General features: G+C 31.4%; 3 protein-coding genes across 3 annotated transcripts; 1 reads left to right on the top strand and 2 right to left on the bottom strand.

The window, feature by feature from the left end:
• The first annotated feature begins 261 nt into the window (after positions 1–261).
• LOC122713037 (homeodomain-only protein-like) lies at positions 262–2,447 on the top strand. Its single transcript, XM_043933163.1, has 3 exons — positions 262–461; positions 1,477–1,661; positions 1,756–2,447. The coding sequence occupies exons 1-3, from the start codon at positions 338–340 to the stop codon at positions 1,825–1,827; spliced, it is 381 nt and encodes a 126-aa protein (XP_043789098.1). The 5' UTR covers positions 262–337; the 3' UTR covers positions 1,828–2,447.
• A 129-nt stretch (positions 2,448–2,576) lies between these two features.
• LOC122713069 (dihydroorotate dehydrogenase (quinone), mitochondrial) lies at positions 2,577–4,181 on the bottom strand. Its single transcript, XM_043933216.1, has 2 exons — positions 3,573–4,181; positions 2,577–3,514 (listed from the first exon to the last, which is right to left on the bottom strand). Exons 1-2 carry the CDS (start codon positions 3,922–3,924, stop codon positions 2,688–2,690), a joined length of 1,179 nt encoding a protein of 392 aa, XP_043789151.1. The 5' UTR covers positions 3,925–4,181; the 3' UTR covers positions 2,577–2,687.
• Positions 4,182–4,587: 406 nt separating this feature from the next.
• Positions 4,588–13,504, bottom strand: LOC122712993. Its single transcript, XM_043933101.1, has 8 exons — positions 13,367–13,504; positions 12,825–13,296; positions 12,508–12,738; positions 12,070–12,398; positions 5,939–6,070; positions 5,392–5,866; positions 5,103–5,333; positions 4,588–4,992 (listed from the first exon to the last, which is right to left on the bottom strand). Exons 1-8 carry the CDS (start codon positions 13,502–13,504, stop codon positions 4,652–4,654), a joined length of 2,349 nt encoding a protein of 782 aa, XP_043789036.1. The 3' UTR covers positions 4,588–4,651.
• Positions 13,505–14,700: the final 1,196 nt, after the last annotated feature.

Genomic DNA, 14,700 nt, shown 5'->3' on the forward strand with positions numbered 1-14,700 from the left:
AATAAAAAAATAGCGAGATAATTTATCGATGATCGTAAGAAAGGGAGCCAAATACTCGATGGCTTAACGGACCGGTGATTCAGAACCGGAAACAGAACTGTATAATTAACCTTTTTGGCAAGTGGACTCGGTTGAGTGTTTCGTTAGATCGGTGCATATCTATTATCAAGGCTGAACATCTCCTACGTGTACGCATCGATTTACATTTTTAAATTGCTTAACGCGCGCAAAATCAATTGCGGAGAAACCAGGTAGGAATCAGTCGCGCGTGAACCGCGCACACGAACGTTCATCATCTTCTCGACCGAGCTGAACGCAACTCTCCATTCCGCGAAAAATGAGCGAGTATTCCTCGTATTTTTACGAAAGGAGGTGTTACATTTGCGAACGAAGCGCTTCTTATCCGAAGAATCGCTATGTCCCGAAAAAATCGACGCATAGAGTGAGATTCACCGAGCCGAGTAAGTGGAAAAATTTTTAAAAGTCGAGCGGGAAATTGGCCACGTCGTGTCTCGTCCATATAAATTTTTTCCCCTTTTTATTGTCGCCTCGTATTTCATTTCCTCGTTAATATTATCATGTTATATTTTTAACGAACGGAATCGTTACCACTTAAAAAAGTAACGCGATTCCACATTACGTTTCATAGATAGAAAAACTTCCTTTCGATTTGCTTTCATCCGGAATGCAAAAATATTACGTGCGCTACTATTTTCCATTTCGATCCTGAATTTGCCACGTTTCCGAGAACAATAGCATAAAATCGATGCGAGACGCACGATGAGACACGCGATTCAGACGTAGCAAGCCAGACACGATTTTTCTTATTCCCGTTCCCGTGTAATCGACTCTTGAAATGTATCCAAAAGCGTGTAGAGTCCCTGACGTTGGGTCAATGTCGCGCTATTCTCGTTCCTCCGTTTCGTTCTCCGCGCCCCTGGATTTTTACAGCTGTTGTTCGCTCCAAGAATCGTAAAAAAAAAATCATTTGGACGTTTAAATTCGGGGAAATACAATCGTTTCATTCCAAAATAAATTTCTTCCCATTCTTAAATTGTTCGTCGAATGAAGACTTTCCAATTAAGGACTTGGCGCGTTAATCGCGCCTAATCTTGCACAATAATAAATAACATGAGATAAATACAAAACAACATTGCACACGTTTACGTAATAACCGGCGTTATTATACAACTATTACGATTACCACGCCTTAGTCGTATAACTTGCAAGCTAATGATAATGCGAGACGCATATTATATAACGAAAGTCAATTTACCGAGAGAGGTCGATCCTCGTGCTTTTACGGTGTATCAGCGTGTTTGTTATCCGTAAAAGGGAATATTCAAGACCTATATTGACGATGCGTCGCGCTGATTCACACTGTCTTTTGTCGCGATAATTGTCGCGATTTTCCCTCCTCTTATCATCGTTGTCGCCTTGCGTGCAACCACTGATGATGGTTCTGTTCGTTTGTAGGCAAAATGTTGAAATCAGCCTCGCCGCAATATCCCAGCAGAGGATCCGATGCCCGAGTCATTCGTTTGACCACGGATCAAGAAGCTGTTCTCCAGGAACAGTTCAATAGATGGCCGAGGGCACCTCATACAGCTGATATCGTTCTACTGGCGGCCGAGACAGGACTTTCCGAAGCCGATGTCGAGGTTTTTATACTTGTTTTCTGAAAAAAAGAAATATTTTAAAAATTATTTACATTAAAAAAAGATATTCGATATTCTTTTACGTTGCATCTTCCAGGCTTGGTACTCTATCCGATTAGCACAGTGGAGGAAAGAACAGGGTCTGGGAGGAAATCTTGGTTTGCATTAACGTTGACCCTTTTCTCGAATGTTATCGTAACTGTGTACCTGAAAATGTTAATACGTGTAAGGATTGCCCGTGAACCTGATAACGATCAATTTCTTTATCGATCTCTCGTTGCTTCTAGTTTAGCGATTATACTCGTGTATTTTATTAATTAAAGTATACACGATTTATTTATATTGTCAATGTGTAGATGATGTTAGAATGTTTAAAAGCGATGGTACCAAAAATTGATTTTAAGAAGTAATTGCGGGTAGAAAAAGATATAATAAGGAAATTAATTCGTAGTTGTTTTTTGACGATTTTATCATTTATTTATTTTGATTCTAAAGTAGAAGAATATTAAAGCGCTCGAGTAAAAATCTTTTTCCAAGTGTGTCCCGATATTTGTTTAATCGTTTTAATGTAAGTATGTCGCGAAAAGAAGACATTACCAGTGAGTATTAATCATAGTGTACGTAAGATCTGACCGCAGATCGAAAAATGAAATATGTTAGTTGTAACACGTCAGGTACCACAGATATATTTTAATGCTTTTAAATAGTTATACTAAATAATTATACGAAACACATATTTTAAAATAAAAATGTTTGTATAACTTACTTAAATAAATATTACGCAAAGAACGTCAGTCGTTATAAATTTTAAAATGATGAAAAAAATTAATATTATTGTTGCGTATTACAAATATTGTTTTATTACTTATATAGAATACTTAGAATATACATATAGAATATACATATTTTCAAAACAGAAATTAATTGTAGCAATTAAACGAAAAAAAAAACGAAATCATTTATATAAAATAATTTTAACATAATATAGTTTAATAATATAATTTTAACAAATAATTATTATATATATAATTATTTACTAATATTGACATCTTTTCCAATCGCATCTTTAATAGATTTCAGACCATCTTGTTTCAACATATCATTTAATTCTCGTTTAATTTTTCCTATAACTGGTGGCCCCATAAATATAAATGATGTATATATTTGTACCAATGAAGCACCAGCTTTAATCTTGTTATAAGCGTCTGCTCCACTAAATATACCACCAACTCCGATAATTGGAATAGTACCTTGCGTTCGTTTATACATATCAGATATCATTGCGGTTGACATATCGGTAAGAGGTGCACCACTGAGTCCTCCGGTTTCGTTTTTAAGAGGACTCGATAAATTATTACGCGTTATTGTAGTATTGCACAATATTAGACCATCTACTTTCGATTTCTCTTCAAGTATTACATTTGCAATGTCCTGCTTCTCGGAATCGGACAAATCTGGAGCGAGCTTCAATAGTAAAGGTTGATTGCTTTGTATAGATCGTCTGATTTTGTTAATTTTTATTAACAAATCTTCTAAATCTTCTTTTTTTTGCAATGTTCTTAATCCAGGAGTATTGGGGCTAGATATATTAATTACAAAATAATCTGCTACGTCTGAGAATTTCTTAATACCATCTATATAATCTTGAGCTGCATCTTCTGATGTTTTATTTTTACCCAAATTAACTCCAACGATACCATTAAAGTTCTGATTTTTTTTTAATTTTTGTAAATATTTCCACACTGTATCATAACCTTTGCTATTGAAACCATATCTATTAATAACTGCATTGTCTTCTAATAATCTAAATAATCTAGGTTTGGAGTTGCCTTCTTGAGGTTTTGGTGTAACCGATCCTGTAATAAATGTTATAATATAACATTGTTTAATTACGATTCATTTTATAATTCTTACCTATTTCTACAAAACTAAATCCTATTTTGTGCAAGCCTTCTATTGCTTCACCTTGTTTATCAAAACCAGCTGCCATCCCTATTGGGTTTTTAAATTTCAAATCCCAAACATCAATGGCAAGAGAAGCTGGATCATTTACATTTGGTTTAGATAAAAGACCCCATTTTAAAATTTTCACTGCGAAATTGTGCGTAAATTCGGGATCTATTAATTGTACAAACGGCATGACAAATTTGTTGTAAATGTTTTCATCACCCTGATAAATGCAGACCCCGGCATAGAAAACAGTAGCGGTACTGGTCACTTTTAAAAATGACTTAAATTTTTCTTTATTGCTCAAACGATATGCCATCTTAAGTTCTCTTGACAGAACTTTTAAAAAAAAATACTTTTTCGTCGAAAAACATTTAAACTCTTTTTTGAGGTTAAGGTATGCACAATGTTATATGTAAATACGTTCAATTCATTATAAAAACTTTACATCGCAACCATAAATAATTAAACTATATTGTATTTTTAAATATATATTTCAAATATTTTTGCGCTTTTGAAACATGTTACAGGAATGAAAAAGTTACTGATAAACATATAAGTAACTTTTAGTAAAATTAAAGAAAAAAATCTCGGTGAGTAAAATCTTTTACATAATAAAAAATAAAAACATATGTTACTAAATCAAACATATAAAATATTAAACATATTTGCATGAAATTATATAATGTCTTTATGAATTTGATATTTGATAAAAAAAATATTTAAAAAAATCATTTCTAATCAGTCTTAACTAAGAAAGGTATGCTAGCATTCATATATGTTCTTTGCGCCGCTTGATGGCGTTCTAATCTGTTGTGATTGGCTAATTTAATCACAATGCCATCTCTCGAATATTACACGAATTATTGATTGTTATTGAGATGATCTATTACATATTTTCGATTCTAAAACGATTTGAAATCCAGATATTTAAAATACTATCAATAAATCACGAAAATATATTATATTTACACTATATAAATATACTAAGATAAATTTTTATTACTATTCTATATCGTTAAAATATTTGCTTTAATATAAAAATCTTAAGAATTTACCATCACTCGGAGAACTGAAAGATACGACATCGAAGTTTTTAAAATACTCATATATGTTTGCATGTTGACAACAAAGAATTTCCCAGCTGTCAAGAGAACTGGACGTTGAGATTTCATAATAATAAAAATAATATCTTTGGATATATTTTTTGGCATATCATACCAAGTACAGAAGTACACCGAATTACCGATGCTTTCAGTTTGGTTCTTTAAATATTCACCTACGTAACTGTATGCGAACAATTGTATCAAAAGAATGGATATCTCTGCAAGTATTTTTATCGTCAAGACGACATTTCCAAAAGTCAAAGTGAGAATAAGTTGAAATCCTAGAAATAATTGTAAATTATTTTTGTAGATTTTATAAATCAAATACACTTAAAACTATTTTGTTATGTTTTATTAAATGTCATAAAGTAAAAATAATACGAATATTCACCAGTTGTACATATAAGTACACAACTTGAAAAAAGTTGTATGACCAAAATAGAACTAACTGTCTCATTCAGCATCTTACTCAGATTCAACAAGTAAATATGTCTTTTGGTTAATAAAATAATATGTTCCATTGTTCTTTCGTTCGTATTGGACAATTTATTATATTTTAATTTTAAAATCTCCACTTGACCACACAAATGAAAAACAATACCGAAAAACAATGAATCGCTACCTATATAAAAAAAAAAAAACATTTTCATAAAAAAATATTTAATATAATGAATGATTACCTAGATTCCCAGTACTCGTGAATAATAGCATCATGTATTCTATGATGAAAACCATGAAACTCAAATTTTCCGGCATATTTATAATCGCCAATGCATTTTTAGATGGAATAGGATATTTTATTATACTTTTTTCCGTTACATTAATTATTTCTTCTTTGTCTTTGCCAGTAAGCATAGGCACAGTCATGAAAAGCGTGGACGCGATAAACGAGCAAGATATTAAACTGGCGCATGCTATTCTACCCATGTATGCATGCCGGCGCATAATCACTCGATTTTCTTCACTGTTTAATTCGTTGTAATCCTTAATCGCAGAAGAAAAATTGGAAACGAGTCCTATAGAACGTATACGAAAACACATCACTTTTGCCACTGCTAAAATACCGCAATTAATTAATAGAAGAGCATCTAGGTTATTTTCTGCGTTGCTTCTGTCCAAATATAATTCCACTTGTAAAATCACTACCATCAATAACTGCAATAAAATAATTCTTAAACACAATTAATCATAACATGTGAGACACAATGATATAAAAAAATTTTATACCAAAAGTGAAATTGAAAATATGGTACGTGAGATTGAAAATATTTCGTGCACTTGGAAAGGCCAAGTGCCTACGGGCCATGACAAGAATTTCAACGGAATCATAGCGTAAGTGAAGTCTTTGTTCGATGTTGTCTTCATTTTTTTAGAACGATGTAAGAAATCGTCAATCGATCATACTCGGTAATACTTGAATGTATTCTTTTTCTCCCTTTTCTTTTTGCACATAGCGACGCGTTGTATTTTTCGAATCATCTTTTATTTAGCTATAATCACTTAACTATCTATCGTCCAAGACTTTTCCATTTCTATATCAATTGTCGTCACTAAGAAAATTCCGACGGAAGTTATTACTTTTGTAGGTACTTTATTGCTATACTTTGATATGAATAATAGAAACCTATGAGCATTTGCTTCGAAAATTGGTCTAAGTTTCTAAAGGTTCATTTAAAAAAATATTCTTTGCAAGCCAGGAATATAACATTTGAAAAAAGGAAAGGACTGTTTTCTTATAACTAAAAGATCCTATTTCTTAGAAGAAAAGTAGAAAACAATTGAAATGTTTAAATTGCGATTATTTTTAACATGGCAAAGGATTGTAAACGGAATTCTTAAAAATTGAATTATCGGAAATTTTTTTTTATACATTAGTCCAAATTAAAATTCTATCATCTATTAGAATATAGTATATTCTATGCATTAATATTTATGTAAAAATTTGAAAAAATATCTTATTGTTTTTTTTATCAAATATTTTTTTTATCAAATATTTTTATTATAAGGGACATATCGAAAATTGTTAAATATCGAAAATACATAACATTTATAAGTAAATAATTTTCACATCCTCATTATTATTTTTCAGATCGATAGATAAAAGACTAAACTTCAAAAACAAGTTTTCCAAATTACTTAAATAAATTTCGATGATAAATTACCAATATCAGATTTCTCGATATGCATTTTCGAAATTGTAATAAATGAAAGTTAACTTGTGCAATTTCTTCGATCGCCAGTGTAGATATTTGCATCTATTACAATCGAAATCACAATTTTCAATGCATTAATCCTTTGTATTTAAAAAAGACTAAAAACATGAAATCTGTTTAAATTGAAACATTATTGAAATATGAACACGTAAGTATATAAGAATATAAGAAATATAAAAAAAAATAACTATATTAAATTTCAGAAATATTTCAGGAGAAATATTTTCCTGAAAATCTAAAGAAATAAATATTTTCAGGTTGTTGATGAATCGTTGCGGTTCCCTCGATGGAAATGAATTTAAACGCAATTTCGATCAATTACCGAAACGCCGTTCTGAAAAAAAAAGCAATAAAAAGTGTAATTCTCGTATGTATAACTAGAGGACCGATCGATCGATCAAATGAAAGTCTCATCAAAGTTTAAACAAAAATTTAATAAAAATTCTCTCCTCTTTTCGCTTCGATAAGGTAATTCATTACGTACTCCAAAATTATACTTTTCATCCGATTGATCGCGAGAAGGATGTCTTTCCTTCGTTCCTTTATATTATTCTATTTTATTTCATTTTATTTCTTTTTCTTTACGCGCTCGCATCGAATCTCCGCGTTCGACCGAATCGAGTAATTGCGAATGCATATTTTCCCTTAATTATTTATCCGATAATGTATTTCGACCGATGTTTCAAGTCTCGAATTTCTAATTAAAGAGAGAGCCATTAGTTTAAAAGCGATCGGAGGGGGACCGTTGGCTCGAAGGATTCGCTTATTGAATCGTCGAATCGTGCGTTATTTATTCCTAATCTCTTGCTACTTATTTATGTATATACATATTTCTAGATATATATATTTTTTTTAATAGACTCGAATTTCGAAGAAGAAATACAGAAATACGGATGGAAATGGAATAACGAAAAGATTGGAGCAACGATGACCGACGATCGAGGAGAAGAAGGAAACAGGAAAATTTCTAATTATCAATAAACTAAAGTCTTCTTCGAGAAACGAAGCCTTACGAGATGCTTTCGAAATTACGCTAAAGTTTGTGCTTTTGATAAATTTCCGTGTGAAGAGGAATTGATAAATTTCGGTGTGAAGAGGAATTGATAAATTTCCGTGTGAAGAGGAATTGATAAATTTCGGTGTGAAGAAGAATTGATAAATTTCGATGTGAAGAAGAATTGATAAATTTTCGTGTGAAGAGGAATTGATAAACGATCGTGTAAAGAGGAATTGATAAATTTCGGTGTGAAGAGGAATTGATAAATTTCCGTGTGAAGAGGAATTGATAAATTTCCGTGTGAAGAGGAATTGAGAAATTTCTAATTATCAATAAACTAGAGTCTTCTTCGAGAAACGAAGCCTTACGAGACGCTTTCGAAGTTACGCTAAAGTTTGTGCTTTAACTCTTTGAAAAACTTTTCCCTTATATCTCGATCTTCGTCGCGATTTCAGATCTCGAACAGAGGAGTGTCGATATTTTTGTCTAAAAAATTCCAAGATGAAAAGACGAGGAGGGAGATTTGGAAACTTTTATTGTCCAAATATGTATATAATCGTTATAAATATGTATATTATCGTTCGAAATAATGATCTGGGAAAGAAATTAATAGAAAACTAACTAATTTTCAGGTTGGAAATATTTACCTGCTCATCTTTCTACAATACTTTTCCTAACATTCCTTGGTTCTGGTTTGCCTTTTCGTTTAACCAACTGAAACCAACGCGGCTGCAAACTCTCGACGAAATTAAAGCAATATTACCGAGGAGGAGGACGGTCTTCGCCTCTGATTCCCGTCCCCGTAGCTATAGTAGAACAGCCGCTATAAATTTCAAACATTTTCTTCCACAAAGCTGGAGTCTAGATAACGATGATAACGATTAAACATTGTTCGAGCAAACTTGGTATAAGACGCTTTTGATCAACGGAATATTTGTATCTTGGATCTTAATCATCGGGCTGGAATAATACTCCTCCTCCTTCTCCTCGATTTTGTCGAGCAATCAAGAAAGATTTCTCTCCTCTCTCTCTCTCTCTCTCTTTTCGAGTCGAAACGAAACAATTAGCAAAATGTCCTTCTTCTCCCTTTTCTTTTCTTCTAATTTTATTACTATATTATTCTCAACGATGAAAAATATATATAAACGAAAACGTTTTGGAGATCTATCGAAATTTGTTCGAACGATCGAGAATCGAACTCATTACCGGGTGAGGAATCGGTCACTTGTTCCTTTTCCAGGGGAAGGAGGGCTGAAAAAAAGGGAGAACGAGATTACACGGTTGAGCAAGGGGAGGTGGACAATCGAGTGCGGATCGAGAGAAGAAAAATAAAAAAAGGAAGAGAAGAGAAGGGGAGAGGAAAAAGAAGCAACGATAACAGACAAAATCCCAATGCTCTTGTCGAGGGCTAAATTAAAGAGAACGAAAATCTTTTCTCCGTTTGACCGTAGTACACATCAAAGCCGAAATTGTTCGACTCGTTTCTCTTCCCACTGAAAATAACTTCTTCTTCCCACGTTCTTCCACCCTCGATTCCACCCTCCTTCCCTCTCCGCCTTTCAACTCGTACCTTGATCTCGCTCGTATAATTTCTTCACTCAATTACAATTACAATTTATACAATTATACTAATTCGTACAATTTATACTTATTCGTATCTGTTTCATCCATAAATCGATCGAACAAAGTGAGGGAAAAAAAAAAAATTTTGTAGCTAAAAATAATTAGATTCGGTAGGGAGAGGGAATTGATAAATTTCCGTGTGAAGAGGAATTGATAAATTTCGATGTGAAGAGGAATTGATAAATTTGGGTGTGAAAAGGAATTGATAAATTTCGATGTGAAGCGGAATTGATAAATTTCCGTGTGAAGCGGTATTGATAAATTTCCGTGTGAAGCGGAATTGATAAATTTCCATGTGAAAAGGAATTCATAAATAAATTTCGATGTGAAGAGAAATTGACAAGTTTGGATGTGAAGAGGAGTTGATAAATTTGAATGTGAAGAGGAATTGATAAATTTCCGTGTGAAGAGGAATTGATAAATTTCCGTGTGAAGAGGAATTGATAAATTTCCGTGTGAAGAGGAATTGATAAATTTCCGTGTGAAGAGGAATTGATAAATTTCCGTGTGAAGAGGAATTGATAAATTTCCGTGTGAAGAGGAATTGATAAATTTCCGTGTGAAGAGGAATTGATAAATTTCCGTGTGAAGAGGAATTGATAAATTTCCGTGTGAAGAGGAATTGATAAATTTCCGTGTGAAGAGGAATTGATAAATTTCGGTGTGAAGAGGAATTGATAAATTTCCGTGTGAAGAGGAATTGATAAATTTCCGTGTGAAGAGGAATTGATAAATTTCCGTGTGAAGAGGAATTGATAAATTTCGGTGTGAAGAGGAATTGATAAATTTCGGTGTGAAGAGGAATTGATAAATTTCGGTGTGAAGAGGAATTGATAAATTTCGGTGTGAAGAGGAATTGATAAATTTCGGTGTGAAGAGGAATTGATAAATTTCGGTGTGAAGAGGAATTGATAAATTTCGGTGTGAAGAGGAATTGATAAATTTCGGTGTGAAGAGGAATTGATAAATTTCGATGTGAAGAGGAATTGATAAATTTCGGTGTGAAGAGGAATTGATAAATTTCGATGTGAAGAGGAATTGATAAATTTCGGTGTGAAGAGGAATTGATAAATTTCGATGTGAAGAGGAATTGATAAATTTCGATGTGAAGAGGAATTGATAATTGAGCGCGTGAAGCGAACTTTTCTCAAAATTGTATATACTTTCTATGTACTTTTCTTGATTCTAGAAATATTTACCTTTACTCATTTCTTATTTGCATTTTTCTTTTTCGATTCCACCTTCCTTCCCTCTCCTCTTTCAACTCATATCTTGATCTCGCTCGTATAATTTCCTCACTCGTACAATTTATACTTATAATATTTCCTCTTCACACGCTCATTTATCAATTCCTCTTCACATCGAAATTTATCAATTCCTCTTCACATCGAAATTTATCAATTCCTCTTCACACCGAAATTTATCAATTCCGCTTCACATCGAAATTTATCAATTCCTCTTCATTCGCTCATTTATCAATTCCTCTTCACACGGAAATTTATCAATTCCTCTTCACATTCAAATTTATCAACTCCTCTTCACATCGAAATTTATCAATTCCTCTTCATTCGCTCATTTATGAATTCCTTTTCACACGGAAATTTATCAATTCCGCTTCACACGGAAATTTATCAATTCCGCTTCACATCGAAATTTATCAATTCCTTTTCACACCCAAATTTATCAATTCCTCTTCACACCGAAATTTATCAATTCCTCTTCACACGGAAATAATATTTTTTACAATTTTTTTCAATCGTAAAGAAATATTTAAAGCAAATCGTTTTTAAGAAATATATTTTTTCGTCGAAAGACGATTTCAATTTTTTTTGATGATTAGAAAGCATGCATAATATATCTAAATATGTCCATTGCGAAATGATAGTAAGATTACATTATGATTCTAATTAATTAAATTACATTCTATATTACATGTATTTACATGTATATATATATATATGTTTACATGAATTACATATGTATTTCGCAATTAAAATACGAAACGTGATTGCAATGAAAGATTTATCGGCAATAAATACATATTATTAAATTAAACATAACATTAAATAAAAATTAAGTATTTTATTTTACATAAAGTGTCATTCTTTTGCATGAGCTATGCATTTTGTATTTAAATAATCATTTGTAACTAATTTTAAAAAAAATATACTAGTATTCATGTGATTTTTGTGCTATATGATAGTGCTGTGATCTAGTGATCTGCATTGTTGTTTGTGATTGATTAATGTGTCAGATTATGTATGTTAAACAACATTACAGTATTATTTATTATTCATATCGAAAATTTATTATAATATTCATTTATTATATTAAACTGAAACGATATCTATTGCACAATATGATCATTTTCAATTCTAAAACGATTCAAATTAAAGTAATTTTGATTAATAGATCACGAATATAATATTTAATACTTTATTGTGCTTTGTTACATTAATATAAATTTTTAGATTCTTCCATGTTCTTAAAATATTTACTTCAATATAAAAATCTTAAGAATTTACCATCACTCGGAGAACTGAAAGATACGACATCGAAGTTTTTAAAATATTCATATACGTTTCCATGTTGACAATAAAGAATTTCCCAGCCGTCAAGAGAACAGGATGTTGAGCTTTCATAATGATAAAAATAATGTTTTGTGACACATTTTTTGGCATATCGTACCAAGTACAGAAGTACACCGAATTGCCAAGATCTTCAGTTTGAGTTTTTAAATATTCACCCACGTAACTATATGCGAATAATTGTATTAAGAGCACGCACATTGCGATACATATTCTTATTGTCATGATGACATTTCCAATGCTCAAAGCGAGAATAAATTCAAATCCTAGAAACAGATATAAATTTCTATAAATTGAATGCACTTAAATAAAATTATGTTATTATGTTTAATCAAATATTTTATTAAGTGAAATAAAACTATTGCAAATATTCACCGGTTGTACATATAAGCACACAACTTGAAAATAATTGTATGACCAAAATAGAGCTAATTGTTTCATTCAACATGTCACTTAGTTTCAACAAGTAAATGTGCCTCCTGGTTAATAAGCTAATATGTTTCATTGTTCTTTCGTTCTCGTTGGATAATTTATTATATTTTAATCTCAAAATTTCCACTTGACCGCACAAATGAAAAGCAATACCAAAAAACAACGAATCACTACCTAATAAATATTTAAAATGAAATAAAATATTTTGATATCGAAATCATATCCTGAACAAGTACTGATATTTATGTACAGATCATTACCTAGATTTCCAGTACTCGTAAGTAGCAGCATTATGTACTCTATGATGAAAACCACGAAATACATATTTTCCGGTATATTTATAATTGCCAATATATTTTTAGATGGAATGGGATATTTTATTGCACTTTCATCCGTTACATTAATCACTTCTTCATCATCCCCAGCAAGCATAGGCACAGTTATGAAAAGCGTGGAGCCGACATACGAGCAAAATATTAAACTGGCGCACGCTACTCTACCCATGTAAGCGTGTCGGCGCACAATCACTCGATTTTCCTCACTGTTTAATTCGTTATAATCCTTAATCGCAGAAGAAAAATTGGAAACGAGTCCTACAGAATGTATACGAAAACACATCACCTTTGCCACTGCTAAAATGCCGCAATTAATTAATAGAAGAGCATCTAGATTATTTTCCGCGTTGCTTCTGTCCAAATATACTTCCATTTGCACGATTATTATCATGAGCAACTGTAATAAAACGATTCTTAAACAATATTAATCATAAGTTGAGAGATACAATAATATTAAAACTTCGTACCATAAGTGATATTGAAAATATGGTACGTGTGAGTGAAAATATATCGTACACTTGAAAAGGCCAAGTTCCTACGGGCCACGACAGGAATTTCAACGGAGTCATAGCGTAAGCAAATTCTTTGTTCAATGTTGTCTTCATTTTCTTAGGACGATGTTGGAAATCATCGATCGATCAGTAATACTTGAATACAATGTAACTTTTCCTTCCTTTTCTTTTTCTACATAGTGACTGACGCGTTGTATTTTTCGAATCATCTTTTATTCAACTATAATCACTTAACTATCCATCGTTCAAGATGTTACCATTTTTATCTGAACTGCGCGTAAGAAAATTCCGATGGAAGTTATTACGTTGTAGATACTTTGTTCCTTATACTTCGGTATGAATAATAGAATCTCATGTCAGTGAGCATTTACTTATTCCTTATTTCTTATTTCTAAAATTAGTCTGAGTTTCTAAAGTGAATTCATTCGAAAGAAACATTTTTTGCAAGAAATGTGAAAAAGTAAAGAACCGTTCTCGCATAACTAAAAAATTCTATTTTTCTTAGAAGAAAAATAAAAAACAACTAAAATGTTTAATGTTAATTAAATTGCAATTACTTTTAACACGAGCAAAAAATGCAAACGGAATTCTTAAAAATTGTATTATTCGAAATATCTTTTTATGAACACATATTCTATTGATATATTATGCTGATATATTTAATACAAAAGAAGTATAAAATATTTAATATAATATTTTATAGATTATAATATGTTTTGTGAATTAACATTATCCAAAAATTTGAAAATATGTATCTTATTTTTCCCTCATGGAATAATATCATTTTTGTTATAAAAGATTTATCGAATATGAAGAGATCGAAATTGTGAAATGAATATATAACATTTATAATCAAATNAAAAATTTGAAAATATGTCTTATTTTTCCCTCATGGAATAATATCATCTTTGTTATAAAAGATTTATCGAACATGAAGAGATCGAAATTGTGAAATGAATATATAACATTTATAATCAAATAATTTTCATATATCCGTCATTATTTTTAACAGACAGAAAGAAACTTTTTAATATCTTTGAAGATGAATATATTTATAATAACAAGTTTCCTAGCTGTCATAGTAAATTGAATTTCGAGGACAAATTATCTTAATATATTACTCCATATGTTCTCCGAGAAGATGCTTTATGCGGTTTCTTCGGTTACCAGTGTAGGCGTAAAGTAATATATTGTATATATATTTGGTTTTTGTCTTGAAGGAAGACTAAAAAAGTGAAATCTGATTTGAATATGGCATTATAATGTAAGTAAGAAACATCAGACAGATA

The sequence above is a fragment of the Apis laboriosa genome, unplaced genomic scaffold (assembly GCF_014066325.1).
Source record: "Apis laboriosa isolate Shangri-la unplaced genomic scaffold, ASM1406632v1 scaffold21_cov150, whole genome shotgun sequence".
Taxonomy (NCBI): domain Eukaryota; kingdom Metazoa; phylum Arthropoda; class Insecta; order Hymenoptera; family Apidae; genus Apis; species Apis laboriosa.

What these genes read in the sequence shown, in the direction of transcription:
- LOC122713037 (XM_043933163.1), top strand. Translation starts at nt 338, where the DNA reads ATGAGCGAGTATTCCTCGTATTTTTACGAAAGGAGGTGTTACATTTGC. An exon ending in AGTGAGATTCACCGAGCCGA is followed by an intron (nt 462 to 1,476) that starts GTAAGTGGAAAA and finishes GTTCGTTTGTAG; the next exon opens with GCAAAATGTTGAAATCAGCC. An exon ending in TTTCCGAAGCCGATGTCGAG is followed by an intron (nt 1,662 to 1,755) that starts GTTTTTATACTT and finishes TGCATCTTCCAG; the next exon opens with GCTTGGTACTCTATCCGATT.
- LOC122712993 (XM_043933101.1), bottom strand. Translation starts at nt 13,504, where the DNA reads ATGAAGACAACATTGAACAAAGAATTTGCTTACGCTATGACTCCGTTG. An exon ending in TGTGCTTATATGTACAACCG is followed by an intron (nt 12,399 to 12,507) that starts GTGAATATTTGC and finishes ATCTGTTTCTAG; the next exon opens with GATTTGAATTTATTCTCGCT. An exon ending in TATTTTCAATTTCACTTTTG is followed by an intron (nt 5,867 to 5,938) that starts GTATAAAATTTT and finishes ATTTTATTGCAG; the next exon opens with TTATTGATGGTAGTGATTTT.
- LOC122713069 (XM_043933216.1), bottom strand. Translation starts at nt 3,924, where the DNA reads ATGGCATATCGTTTGAGCAATAAAGAAAAATTTAAGTCATTTTTAAAA. An exon ending in ATTTAGTTTTGTAGAAATAG is followed by an intron (nt 3,515 to 3,572) that starts GTAAGAATTATA and finishes CATTTATTACAG; the next exon opens with GATCGGTTACACCAAAACCT.